The 14,116-nt window shown below is 36.1% G+C and overlaps 2 protein-coding genes across 2 annotated transcripts; both read right to left on the reverse strand.

Moving 5' to 3' along the window:
* Positions 1–3,215: 3,215 nt before the first annotated feature.
* On the reverse strand, positions 3,216–4,077 carry LOC110716073. The gene is made up of 2 exons (XM_021894709.1): positions 3,907–4,077; positions 3,216–3,452 (listed from the first exon to the last, which is right to left on the reverse strand). The coding sequence occupies exons 1-2, from the start codon at positions 4,075–4,077 to the stop codon at positions 3,216–3,218; spliced, it is 408 nt and encodes a 135-aa protein (XP_021750401.1).
* Positions 4,078–10,055: 5,978 nt separating this feature from the next.
* On the reverse strand, positions 10,056–13,904 carry LOC110716074. The gene is made up of 4 exons (XM_021894710.1): positions 13,643–13,904; positions 11,081–11,427; positions 10,490–10,981; positions 10,056–10,445 (listed from the first exon to the last, which is right to left on the reverse strand). Exons 1-4 carry the CDS (start codon positions 13,902–13,904, stop codon positions 10,056–10,058), a joined length of 1,491 nt encoding a protein of 496 aa, XP_021750402.1.
* Positions 13,905–14,116: the final 212 nt, after the last annotated feature.

Here is a 14,116-nt window from a genome sequence, read left to right on the forward strand (position 1 = left end):
ACCACGATTGAAATCCTGCTGTCTCTTCTTCAGCATCTTGCTGGAACTCGCAACCTAAGTTCTTCTGGAACTTGCTGTCTTCAACGCAGTCCAAGCTAGTCTTCTTAGCTTGTTGTCTTGCTATTGTTAGGAAGCTTCTCTCTTTGTTCTCGTTAGGGATCACTTCTAGTTCCAATGAGGAACTCTTCTTTTATTCTCTTTATCTTTTTTTTTTATTTTTTTTATTTTTTTTATTTTTTTATTTTTTTTTTATTTTTTTTATTTCTCTTTGGATCTTCAAAGCCAAATTACTCTTCCACTCCCTAAGTCAACTTCATCTGTACTAATTCAACACTTTGAGAAATCACATTAGTTAAAGTTTGCTTTTCCATCATCATCAAAACCATTTAAGGTCCAACAATTTCCCCTTTTTGATGATGACAAACTTAGAAAACTTCTAGCAAGAAAGTAAATAGAATAGAAGGCTTGTATTTTTGTATTTTTGATTATTTAACAAGAAATAAAACACACGAACACCAGAAATACCAAAACCAAACAAAAAACTGAAACTAGAAAAACTAGAACCATTAAATTGGAACTATTATATACATCATATCAAAGAAATCTTTGATACTTTATCAACTGGAACCCAGAACTTTTACTGTCAAGTTTGCTTCTTCTTTTCCCCATTTTGGAATTATTAAAAAGTCCTGCAAGCAAAGGTATTAGACATCTAAACACAACCCCTGAAAGCAGCACTGGCTAGCTCCCTTTAGCAAATCTTTCACATAATCCTGCATATATTTTCATACCATACAATGCAAACATATATAAGGTAAGTTCCAAATTATCATAAAAACCAATAGTAGCCATCCCGTTTTAACAATTACAGACCATTGTTTTAAAAACCAAAAGCAAACTTAAATTGTTCATGACATAAACAGAAATAAGAAAATGGTTAAGGATGGGCTGGGTAGGCTGCAAGAGGTTAGCTGGCTCAGGATTCGAGGATAGCAAGAATCTTCTTGTAGTCCTCCTTGTTTGCTTCAGTGGTGGCATCTAGTTTTGATTCAAGGTTCTTGATTGTCTTCTGAACTCCACCTGCTGTCTCTTTAGACCCTTCTCAAGACCCTGAATACTCTTTTCTAACTTTTGAACCTTCCCTGTCATCTCTCTGAGCTGCTTCTCTATCATACCAACTCTCTTAGAAAGTTTAGCTATCTGCACAGCCTTCACATCCTTAACTACATCAAGTTCCAAAGGCTTCTCCATGCTGGTTTGAGGAAAGGAACTAGTTGAGAGTCTCCTGCTCTTCCTCACCGGCTTACCAGACTTAGCTCCTTCCTTCTTCTTCCCACTAGCCTCACTCTTCTTCTCTTTAACCTTCTCACACTTTCCATTCACAATAGTCAGACTTAACCCAAGCAGTTTCTTCATTGATGACATTTTCTGCCTTTTTCTTCAAACCTCCATAATATCTCTCCAATTTGAATCCTAGACACTTAAAGACATTAGATAGAAAAGCCTTATAGCCCACTTTGTTCATTTTAGGAACGCAATGTGCCAAATGTTGAATCATTAAAGAAGGAAAATTAACTTTGCTTTTCTTAACCAAATAGAAAATTATGGACATATCTAGCAGACTCACTTTATTTTTCTTCTGAGTCCTAGGTAAAATAGTCTTCCTCACCAAATTAAACTACAACTTGTTCAAAGGACTCAAATTATTATGATTCATGATATTAACTCCTCTTTTTCCTCCTAAATATTTCACAATATCATCTCCTAAATAATTCTGAATTTTAACAAGAAATTCTAAAAACCTAGCTTTTCGACACCAAGTTAAATCAAGTCTATAACCAACCACATTCCTTCCATCTTTCTTCTCAAGAGTTTTCTGATCGTCATCCTCCTCAATTAGATCATTTTCTTTCTTAGATTCGAGTTCCCCCTCAGCGAAACCATCTAGTTCCTTTATGTGCTCTTCAAGATATTTATGCTCTGTCTTTCTCTTTTCCGCATGTCAATTTCTTGAAGACATCGGTTGAAGATGACGCTTCAACTTCAATTGGGTTTTTCTTTGTTGTTGAGGAAGTGGGGGTGTTTGCTTCTAAAACTTCTTTTAGCTTAACTTAGGATTCGTAAACAACCATGGCAAGATGAGATGTTTCTTATGGTTCGGAATTTTGTGGTGATGGGTTTTTCTCACTTGAAATTTTGGTGGTTTCATTCTCCATGTTTGAGGGTTTTACAGGTTTTAATGGTTTTTTATTTTTATTTATTTATTTATATATATATGTGTGTGTGTGTGTGTGTGTGTGTGTGTATATATATATATACATATATACAAACATATATATACATATACACACACACACACACACACACACACACACACACATACACACACACACACACACATATATATATATATGTGTGTGTGTGTGTGTGTGTATATATGTGTATATATATGTATATATATGTATGTATGTATATATAATTTTTTTTTACTTATTGAGAGTGGTTTTCTTGATTTGAGTGGAGTAAAAAAAGTGGGTGAAGGATGCCTTTTATATTAAATGAAGCGGTGCAAGAGATATGAATGGGTTTACTGTTCTGTCATTAAGTGAACAATCTAATTTTTATTTTCCAAAACATTTAATCAAGATAAATTTTAAGAAAGTTATCTTTTCTTTCCAAATTCTTTTAATTTACCAAAAGATAATTTTTCCAAAAACCATATGTATCTAGAACACGCTATATACACATATACACTGTACAATATTAATTATACACGCATTCAAGTATTTTTGAACTAACCTTTAGTAATTCACCAACGATGACATTTCAGCTATGTTTAGCACACCAAATTTGTGCTAGTTGTCCTTCTTCCTCGTTTTGCATTATTCTCAATTTGCCATAACTTGGAACTTCTGAAACAATCAATTCAGCTTGATCATCCCAAGTTCCAGTCTTAATTTCTCAAATCTTTCTCTATTCAAGGGCTTAGTTAGTATATCTACAATAATTTGACTTTTAGTTTGGCAAAACTCTAACTTGATATTGCCCTATTCCACATTATCCTTCAAGATGTGATGTCTAATGTGGATGTGCTTAACCTTTGAGTGTTGAACTAGATCTTTAGAAATACATATAGCACTTGTATTATCACAGAAAATAGGAACACATTCAAAAATAATACCAAAGTCTTTAACTTGTTGCTTTATCCACAGTATTTAAGAATAACAAGGTACTATAGCTACATATTCAACTTCAGCTGTGGAGAAAGCAATAGTGTGCTGCTTCTTGGAACCCCAAGACACTAAGCATGGTCTTAAGAACTGTGCCATACCTAATGTGCTTTTTCTTGGATCACTTCTTGGATAGAAGAGACCCAAGTCATTGGTTCCTTTCAAAACCGAAGGATTCTTTTCACAGCAATAAGGTGTGACTCCTTTGGAATTTTTAGGAACCTTGCACACAAACATACACTAAACGATATGTCAGTTCTACTAATAGTTAAGTATAGTAGAGAACTAATCATACCTTGATACATAGTCTGGTCTATGCAAGTTCTAATCAGGTCTTCATCAAGCCTGGTAGCTGTACCCTTAGGAGTGCGATTGGTTTTGGAACTTTCCAATTTATATTTCTTTATAAGTTCCTTAATGTATTTCTGTTGATGAATCATTATTTCTTCCTCAATTTTTTTTTGGTTTGCAAACCAAGGAAGAAATTTAACTCTCCCATCATGCTCTTTTTCAAACTTGCCACTCATAAGATCAGTAAAATACTTACACAAAGATTCATTAGTTGCACCAAATAATATATTATTAACATAAATTTGTACAACTAAAATTTTTGTTCCTTTGATGTTAAAAACAAAGTTTTATCAATTTTTCCTCGTTTTAAGTCATTATTCAATACGAACTTAGACAATCTTTCATACCATGCTCTAAGATCTTGCTTTTGTCCGTAAAGGGCCTTGTCAAGCTTGTAGACATGATTTGGGAACTTTGGATTTTCAAATCCAGGAGGTTGTTCCACATAGACGTCTTCCTCAAGATATCCATTTAAAAATGCACACTTGACGTCCATCTAATACAGCCTAAATCCCATAAAAGTAGCAAAAGATATAAGTAAACGAATGGCTTCTAACCTTGCAACTGGAGCAAACGTTTCATCATAATCTATTCCTTCTTGTTAATTGAACCCTTGAACCATCAGTCTTGCTTTGTTTCTGACTATTATGCCATGTTCATCCAGTTTGTTTCTATACACCTATTTGAGACCAATTGCCTTTTGATGACTTGGTCTAAGTTCCAGATGTCAGACTTTGTTTCTTTCAAATTCATTCAATTCAGCTTGCATGGCATTAATCCAGTCAGCGTCGGTTAGTGCTTCCACATGATTCTTAGGTTCCATAGAGGATAGGAATGCATAGAATGCACAAAAGCTCCTAAATCGTGAATGTGTCTAGGTTCCTTTGGTCATATCACTGATTATCACATTCAATGGATGTGAGCTTTGATGTTTTCAAGGTTTAGGTTGGAAGTTTCTTATAGGGAATAGCCTTTCTTGAGCTACGTTGTTCTTTGGAACTCCTGCTGGAACTTCTTCTATGACTTCTTCTTGAACCTCTTGTGAAGTTCCTTGTGCTTCATTTGTTTCTTACTCATGTTGATGAGTGGTATTCTCAGGTTCTTCTAGATTCGTTTCACCTTCTATTTCATGGTGCTGCTTTTGCTTTGATGTTGATTCTTCATCTGGATCATACTTTCGTATTAATCTAATTTCAAAATCATCATCACCATCCTGTACATCAATTAGCTTGCCAGTTTCATAAAAAATTACATGTACTGATTTTTCCACACACATTGTTCTTTTATTATAAACTCTATAAGCTTTACTATTTGAGGCATATCCTAAGAATACTGCCTCATCACTATGTTCATCAAACTTTCCCAAGTTTCTCTTTCCATTATTGTGTACAAAACACTTGTAACCAAAAGATCTAAAGTAACAAATATTAGGTTTTCTCCCTTTATGAGTTCATATGGTGTTTTGTTGGTGATGGCTCGAACTGTAACTCTGTTCAGTATAAAACATGTTGTATTGACTGCTTCTGCCTAGAAGTTCCTAGGCAAACCACTGGCAATCAACATTGTTGTGGCCATATCATCAAGGCTTCTGTTCTTGCGTTCAACCAGTTCATTTTGTTGTGGAGTCCTAGGTGTAGAGAAGTTGTGGTCCATCCCTTGTTCTTTGCAGAATTCATCAAACTTAGAGTTTTCAAATTCTGTTCCATGGTCAGATCTTTGATGAATGAGTTGGTGACCTGTTCTTCTTTGTTCTTTCTTCACAAATGCAACAAACTCGTCAAAAGTTTCATCTTTACTTACAAGAAAGAACACCCAAGCAAACCTAGAGAAATCTTCAACAATAACCATAACATACCTTTTTCCACTTCTACTTTGAATTCTCATAGGACCACAGAGATCCATATGTATGAGTTCCAAAGGTCTCTTGGTGTTCACGATGTTTTTAGACTTAAAGGAAGTACAAGTCTGTTTTCCCCATTACACATGCATCACAAACTTTATCCTTTAGGAACTTGATGAATGTAAGTCCTTCCATAAGTTCCTTAGTCCTAAGTTTATCTAATAAAGAAAAACTTGCATGTCCAAATCTTTTGTGCCACAAAAGTGGATCATCTTCAATGACACTAAGACATGTCAAAACTACTACTTGGAACTTCGTTGAGATCCACTATATAAGTGTTCCCTTTATGAATTCCTTCCAAAATTATGTTCCCAGTGTCATTGTTAATGATATTGCATAAATTAGAAGTAAAGCTAACAGAGTTACCTTTGTCACAAAATTGTGAAATACTTAATAAGTTGTGCTTCAGACCGTCGACCAAAAATACATTATCTATAGCATGGGAACTTGACCTTCCTACTTTGCTAATAGTAACAATTTCACCTTTCTTGTTATCACCGAAAGTCACAGTCCCACCATAATACGCGTCTAGTGAGAGAAATCTAGTTTTATCTCCAGTCATGTGCTTAGAACAATCGCTGTAGAGGTACCACGTGTTGTTCCCTCTCACTGGAACCTGCAAGAAAATTAATTGTTAGTGTCAGGAACCCAGGTCTCCTTGGGTTCCTGTGTTACAGATGTAGACTCAGATTTCTTAATCCATATTTGCTTGACCTGATTTTCATTCTTAAGAGTACTTTTATCTTTCTTAGGACATTTGTTTTGTTTATATCCAGTCTTGCCACAGAATAGCATATTATGCTACTAAGTAGGTCAACATACTTCTTTTCTTTCTGGAACTTCTTCTTATATCCCCTAGACCATCAGTTCTTTTAGTTTAAGCATTAGCTATCCAGTCAGGAATGGTATAGTCAACGGTTTGTTTGCGTTTCCTAATTAAGTTTTTTAAGTTCCGCCTCAAGTCTAGCCTTATCCAGGTTTAGTTCTTCCAAATCTGATTTTAATTTTCCAAAATTTGGATATTTATCTAGTAGAGGAACTTCAGAGTAAGGAGTGGCACCGTTTAGTTTTAATAAGGACAGTTCCAAATTCAACAGTATGTTATCATGTTTTAATCTTTTAACATTCTCCTTTAATTGTAAATTATCATCAAACAAATTAAATCTATGTTGAATATCAAATCTCATGTTATCTACCCATTCAGTGTTCTCTTTATGAGTTTTATGAGCTTTATCACTTTGTGCCTTAGCAACATGAAAATTAATTAATTCACCATGAATATCCATTACAGTGTAAATCAAGTTTTCTTTAGAGAATTTTTTTTTTTTTTTATTTTTTATTTTATATTATAATCATACTATAACTCAGCCTCTAGTTCCTTCAGCTTGGCCTTCTCATCAGTTTTGGCCATCAAACATATGTGCGCAGTTTCTTCTAAAGGCTGCTCTTCTTCTTCTTCTTCAGATTCTGAGTCACCCTAGCCAGCTATCATTGCTTTCCTTACATCCGTCTTAGAGAAAGATGGCTTGTAAGTCTTATTTTCCTTTCCTTGATCCTAGCCTTTGAATCTTGCTCTATCATTTTTTTAAGAGGATAGTCTCTAATAAAGTGTTCTTTTGAGCCACACTTGAATCAAGCTGTCTCTTTGGAACTTGAGAATTTTCTATTCCTATCAAACTTCCTATTTCCAAGCATATTCTTGAATCTTCTTACCAGCATGGCCATCTCGACTTCATCAACTTCTAAATCATCAGTATCTTGAGCTTTTAAGGCTAAGATTTTGTTTTTAAAACTTTCAGCATTAGTTCCTGAATGAAGTTCATGAGTCATCAAAGATCCAGCTAGCTGTTCCATGTTGAACTTGGTGAAGTCCTTGGTTTCTTGCAATGCAGTCACCTTGGATCTCCAAAGTTCATCTTGAGGAAGGCTGCTCTTCAACACCTTTCTAGCCTGTTCATCTATAGGAATATGTATGCCAAGGGAACCTAACTTATTGATTATATCATTATATCTAGTAAACATTTCTTTAATGGTTTCCTTAGGTAGCATTTCAAATCTTTCACATTTAGACATCAATAAATCAATTTTAGAGTGTTTCACTTCGTTTGTACCTTCATGGTTAACTTCAAGTAAATCCCATATTTTCTTGGCAAACTTGCATCCCATGATTCTATTATGTTCATGGGGTCTAAGTCCACAGTGCAACAATTTAATAGCTAATGCATTCAATTCAAAATTATGAAAATCTTCCTAATTAAAATCAGATAAAGGTTTAGGGACTACCTCATTCTTCTCATTAGTTTTGGTTACCTCAAAATCGTCAGATTCAATAACGCGCCAAACCTGATAATTTTCAGCCTTGATGAAGAACTTCATCATGTTCTTCCAGTAGAAGTAAACAACCCATTGAACATAGGTGGACGTTGGGTGGAATACCCTTCTTCAAGCTTCTCTCGATAATTCATCTCTCTCAAGAACTTACTCAACAAAGTTACTTGTTATATGTGAGAACTTGCTCTGATACCAATTGTTAGTTGACATGAACTACTACAAGAGGGGGTGAATTGTAGTGAGTTCCTAAGTGACTAATTTTTGCGAAAATTAAAACAAACTAAATAGGAACTTGTAAAGCACACAACGATATTTACGAGGAAACCTTCCAAGGCCTGACTGGAATAAAACCTCGACCCTCCTAAGGATTTCAAACCAAATCAATCCACTATAATAGAGCAACACCTAGTTACAACCTATTACTCACAGACCTTTCTCACAAGTTCCAGACTGAACTTGCTACTCGATAGAACCTTATTCTACCCAATTTTATTCCCTGAATTAGGTTTAGTCAGTACTCTTAGAGCACTCGAACTCAACTTCTTACTAGAAGCCTACAAATAGTATGCAATACTAAATCACTCACCTAAATCCCAAAACAATACAAACACTTGACTCTAATATGAGATTGGAAAGCTACACATGAAATCCGAAACTAATAAGATAAAGCTTTAAACTTGGCAAACTTACTTTTAAGCACTCTCGAGATTTTCACACATAAACTCACAAGTTTTCTCAGAAAATGATCAACTCTATTTATAAGATCATAAGCCAAGTAGGGTTTTCCGAAAGGTAAACCTTAAAAATGCCGTTTATTAAAACCCAATATGAAATGAATCTTTTTATGAAAATCTTTAGGAAAATCGAACAAGGATATAATTTAGAAAAAGATTAATATTGTAAACTAGATTTTATATGATAAAATTTCTCAAAGATGTTTTCCATAAATTAAAACTTATCTTTTATAAAATTTCCGATTTCAGTTAGCTTGCCAAGCTTTATCACGTTTCTAATAGATCTCATGTATAATCAACCAACACATATTTATAATAATCCTAATAACAATAAACTTAACAAAAACCTTAATAAAAGACTTTATAAGTTTATTACTAAATTGCCTCCTCGAGTTTCGTAAAGTATATAAAAACTTAGGTTCTTCACAGACCAAGACTGAATTCATGTTGTCTTCTCTTCTTCAGCATCTTGCTGGCAATCACAGACCAAGTTCTTCTGAAACTTGCTGTCTTCTTATTCCTGCAGCAAGCAATTTAACAACCTCTTTTTTCACTACCTCCATCATATTTGGATTAAGCCTTCTTTGAGGTTCTATAGAGGAAGCATGATCGTTCTCAAGAATGATTTTATGCATACAAAAAGAAGGATTAATACCCTTAATATCGTCAATGGTGTACCCAATTACACTTTTATACTTTCTTAAAACAGTGAGGAATTGCTCCAATTTTGTGTCCTTGAGTTCAGCATTAACAATAACAAGGTATGAATTATTAGGACCATGATATGCATATTTCAGATTAGATGGAAGAGGTTTCAACTCTACCTCGGGAGGTGTAGTACTCTCCCCAACACTCACTGCACTAAATACTTCTCTGATTGGAGCAATGATTGGGTTAGCTTTTGCTTCTTCAAGTAGCCTGATATACTCCTTTGATTCCCAATCTCCATCATCGTCCTTCCCTACTAGCACTGTTTCAAGTGCATCATCCGTTTTGCTCAACGGAAGTTGCTCATTCTGCAGACCATCAAGCACATCTACCTGACAAACGGTCTCCCCCATAGAGGGAGTACCCATAGAATTTAAAAGTAAGTATCCCATTTTCTCATCACCAACCTCAAAGGTGATCTTACCATTCTTCATATCAATGATTGCACCTGTAGTAGCTAAGAGAGGCCTACCAAGAATAATAGGAACATGTGCATCCTCCTCCATTTCCATCACAACAAAATCACAAGGAATAAAGAATTTACCTACACGAAGAGGTACATCCTCAAGTACACCCAAAGGAAATTTGACTGACCTATCTGCAAGTTGCAAGGATGTGCGTGTGGGTTTGAGTTCACCCATTTGCAGCTTCTTACAGATGGAGAGTGTCATAAGACTCACACTTGCACCAAGATCGCATAGTGCCCTGTTAATTTCAATATCTCCAAGCTTTCACTGGAATTGAATAGCTACCTGGATCTCCTAATTTCTTAGGGAGAGTATTCTGCAAAATAGCACTACACTATGCAGTCAAAGCAACTGTAGCATTCTCTTCTAGCTTTTTCTTGTTAGAAAGCATATCCTTTAAAAATTTAGCATAAGAAGGCATCTCGGATATAGCATCTAAGAATGGAATATTAATATGAAGCTTTTTCAAGATATCAAGAAATTTACCATACTTTTTCTCAAGCTTAGCCTGGTGTGGAAAAGGAACCTTTGGCACACATGGAACAACAGGTGATGAAGTTGCTTCCTTTGGTTCTTCCTCGACCATAGCACTATCAATCACCTTCTCACCTGCACCTACTTCTTCAACGACCTCCCTTGATGGCTCCTTGGTAGGAGGATCTTCCAATTGCTTCTCACTCCTCAAAGTAACAACATTTATATGCCCTTTTTGTGGTTGCTCTGTCTGACCCGGAAAAGTGCCCGGTGTCTTTAAAGATTGGCCCCAACTTGATGAGCAAGTTGGCTTATCTGATTTTCCATGAGCTTACTCTGGGCTTGTAACTGTTGTATGGAGCCATTTTGTTGTTGGATGGAATTGTTGGTTGTGGTGATAAAATTTTCCAACATTAGTTCAAGGTTGGACTTTTGAGGAGGTGGTTGAATAGGTTGTTGGACTGGAGGTGGCCTTGGTTGGAAACCAGGTGGTGCATTGTAGTTGCTGTTTCGAGGTGGTGGTGGAGGTGGATTTTGTTGGGCTTGTGTATTCTTGTAGGAAAAATTTGGGTGATTCTTCCAACCTTCATTATATGTGTTAGAGTGGGGGTCATATGGCCTTTTGGGGTTGGAAATGTAGAATGCATTGGCTTCTTCAATCGACATGTCATTTGAATTTTGTGGGCAATTGGGTGCAATGTGGCCTTGCACATTACACATTTGACAAGTCTCATGTAAACTAGTGAATGTTCCAGCTTGGAGTCTATCAAACTTGCTTGTCAATGCCTGCACAGAACTAGTCAAAAGAGTTAGAGCATCAACATCTAATTTACCTCCCTTCTTCACATTATGTCGGTCTCCTGGATGATAATTATCATTGGCTACCATCTTCTCAATCAGCTCCTTTGCCTCAGTTGGGTTCTTTGTCAAGAGAGAACCCCCCGAAGAAACATCAATGTAGATTTGGAACTCATGCGTTAAACCATTATAGAAGGTTTGAATCAGCATCCATTCATGAATACCATGGTGGGGGCATTGCCTCTGCAATCGCTTAAATCTCCTCCATGCCTCATAAAGGGACTCATCATCTGACTGCCGGAAGGTAGATAGTTCGTTTCTTAGCCTTGCAGTCTTTTCCTGTCCCAAAAACTTTACCAGAAAAGCTTTCACCAGCTTTTCCCATGTATCAAACGAGCCAGTTCCTTCATCTCTCAACCATTCTTTCGCCTTATCTCATAGTGAGAAAGGGAAAAGGCGAAGTCTAATAGCATAATTTGTAACACCATTCATTTTCATCGTATCACATTTCTCCAAAAAGCTATCAATATGACTTACAGGGAAATCATGTGGTGTGCTTGAAAATGAATCATTGGAGATGAATTAAATGAACTGTAGTTTCAATTCAAAGTGTTGAGCAGTGACATGTGGCCTGACAATGCTAGAGAGGAGGCCGGTTGTCATATCAGGAATACCGTACTCCAAAAGAGATTTCATGTCGTCTTCCATGTTTCTATTGTTTTGATTTCCCCTTCTTCTTCTACCTCTTCGTCTCCTTATAGTCGCTTCAATTTCAGAGTCAAAAGGTGCTAAATTGTCTGACCCTGAATGTCGAGTTTGCATGCAACAAAGAACTAAAAGAAAAGTATCAAAAACACAAGAGACAATAGCCGAAGCAGCGAATAAAGCTTAGGGAAAACGAATCACAATTAATCAGAAAGAAACCGTTAGTCCCTGGAAACGGCGCCAAAATTTGATAGTCGTGTCGCATACTTAACAAAAATAACCTAACTAAACCCCTATTATGTAGACGGGAAAGTAAGGATCGAATCCCAAGAGACTAAGGTTCACCGAATTAACTAAACTCATATAATCACTAAGCAAGTATCAAATCGAAGGTGAATAGTACTAGAAACTAATGTATGAAGAACTAAACTAATCTAAAGAATATAATAAATCAATAAACTAAAACATCAAAGATCAAGTATCACCACAATTACGATCGATGCAATTATCTATCTACCCCTAGCATACAAATCTAATTAACATGAGGAAAAGCAAACCCTAATCAATACCAAGGACCTCACTCGAGTATCAATGGCTTCTCTAACCACAATCAAGCCTATTCTCATGGAATCATGCAAATTAGAGACATTAAACACTTTACTTCGCTTCCCAATTATCAATTCAACTACTCTCGTGATGAATCTCAAAACCTAAATTGATTTACTCAATTCCGTTAAAACCCAACTCTCGTTGTGATTAAAACTATGGAATAATAACAATACTAATCATCTCTAATATAGTATTGGCATAATCACAATCAACTTAGCATAAATAATCGCAATTGCTATTAGAGAATTTAAAGAATCAATTCATGCATCAATCACAATTGGGCTACCCTAGATCTTGGAATATAAAAACTACTCACACATATTTAAATAAGCAATAACAAAAATAATCAAAGAAAACATAATTAAGAAATAAGTGATGAAAAGAAAATACCAAATCTCGAAATAAATGGAGATTGCAAAAGTAGAAATTGAATCTTGAATTACAAAAGCAATGTCAAGTCTTAGAGAAAACTAGGTCTAATAAGGAATACTAGATAGAGAAATATAATAAAGTTTGGGGTATTTATACTCCCAAAAAGATAAGAAAACGTGAGAAAGTTTAGTGCGTAATCTTCCTAAGAGGCACGGACGTGTCTCACTTCGAGTAATTTTCCTTCAGTTTCTGAGGTTCAGGCACGGACGTGCCTAAGCTGGGCATGGGCGTGCTTGAGTCCAAAAAGGCCTAAGTGGCTCGTTCTTTGACCAACGAGCTTCGTGAAGGTCCGTGGGCCTCGGCTTAGTCTCATGACTTCATAAAATCTCTAAATTAGCTTCGTTAATCCTGAAATACATCAAAAACAACGAAACTACCCATAAAAGCATCTAATCATCAAAACTAAACCAAATCAAACCAAAATGAACTAAAATACTAAGCTAGACTAATAAGAACAACTAAAAAGAGGCTAACAATTATGCACAAAACACGGCTTATCAATAATACTTATGCCTTGTTAACCTCTCTAGCATTTGATCTATAAAGGGAAGGGGGAAATGGTCCTTTTTGGTGGATGTGTTTAGATGTCGGTAGTCTATGCACATACGCCATCCCGTGATGTCCTAGTAGGGATGAGTTTTCCTCTCTCATTCTCTACAACGGTCATGCCTCCTTTCTTTGGGACAACATGAACCGGGGAAACCTACCTAGAGCTAGAGATGGGGAAAATAATTCCCGCATCCAATAGCTTAGTGATTTCCTTCTTAACTACCTCCCCCATTTGAGGGTGTAGCTTTCATTTCCCTTCATTGCTCGTTGAGGCACCATCCTCAAGAGTAATATGGTGCATACATAAAGCGGGGCTTATACCCTTGAGGTCATCAATGGTATAGCCTAAAGCACCTTCGTGTCTTCTCAATACACCACAAAACTCTTGAGCTTGGTTCTCACTCAAGGAGGAGCTAACAATCACGGGAAAAGTAGAGTTAGGACCTAAGAATTCATACCTAAGGAGTGGTGGTAGAGGTTTGAGCTCTACCATGGGAACACCTTTACTTTCCTTTGTTAAGGCCATTTGCAATGCATCTTGACTTGTAATTCCCATGCAAATATGGTCATCATTCTCTTCCATGCTCCCATCAATGAGCGTCTCAAAGAATGCCATTTCCTTGCCAGATCACCTATCTTTTCCTTGTTCAACATAACACACTAAAGAGGATCATTAGATGTGAGCAAGTGCTCATGCATGAAATTCACAATGTTGTCTATAATTTCAACTCTCATGCAATTCTCAAGTGAAGAAGAAGGGTATTTCATGCTTTCATTCAAATCAAATTCAATAGCCTCTTCTCCTACCTTAATTGAAATCTTAGCACT

The sequence above is a fragment of the Chenopodium quinoa genome, unplaced genomic scaffold (genome assembly GCF_001683475.1).
Source record: "Chenopodium quinoa cultivar QQ74 unplaced genomic scaffold, ASM168347v1, whole genome shotgun sequence".
NCBI lineage: Eukaryota > Viridiplantae > Streptophyta > Magnoliopsida > Caryophyllales > Amaranthaceae > Chenopodium > Chenopodium quinoa.

Coding starts and splice junctions, on each gene's coding strand:
- LOC110716073 (XM_021894709.1), bottom strand. CDS start 4,077: ATGGACGTCAAGTGTGCATTTTTAAATGGATATCTTGAGGAAGACGTC. Junction 3,453..3,906: donor ATGAAAGATTGTCTAAGTTC/GTATTGAATAAT, acceptor TTTGTGTGCAAG/GTTCCTAAAAATTCCAAAGG.
- LOC110716074 (XM_021894710.1), bottom strand. CDS start 13,904: ATGGCATTCTTTGAGACGCTCATTGATGGGAGCATGGAAGAGAATGAT. Junction 11,428..13,642: donor TGTATTGAGAAGACACGAAG/GTGCTTTAGGCT, acceptor TCTCACTATGAG/ATAAGGCGAAAGAATGGTTG. Junction 10,982..11,080: donor AGGAGCTGATTGAGAAGATG/GTAGCCAATGAT, acceptor AGTTCTGTGCAG/GCATTGACAAGCAAGTTTGA.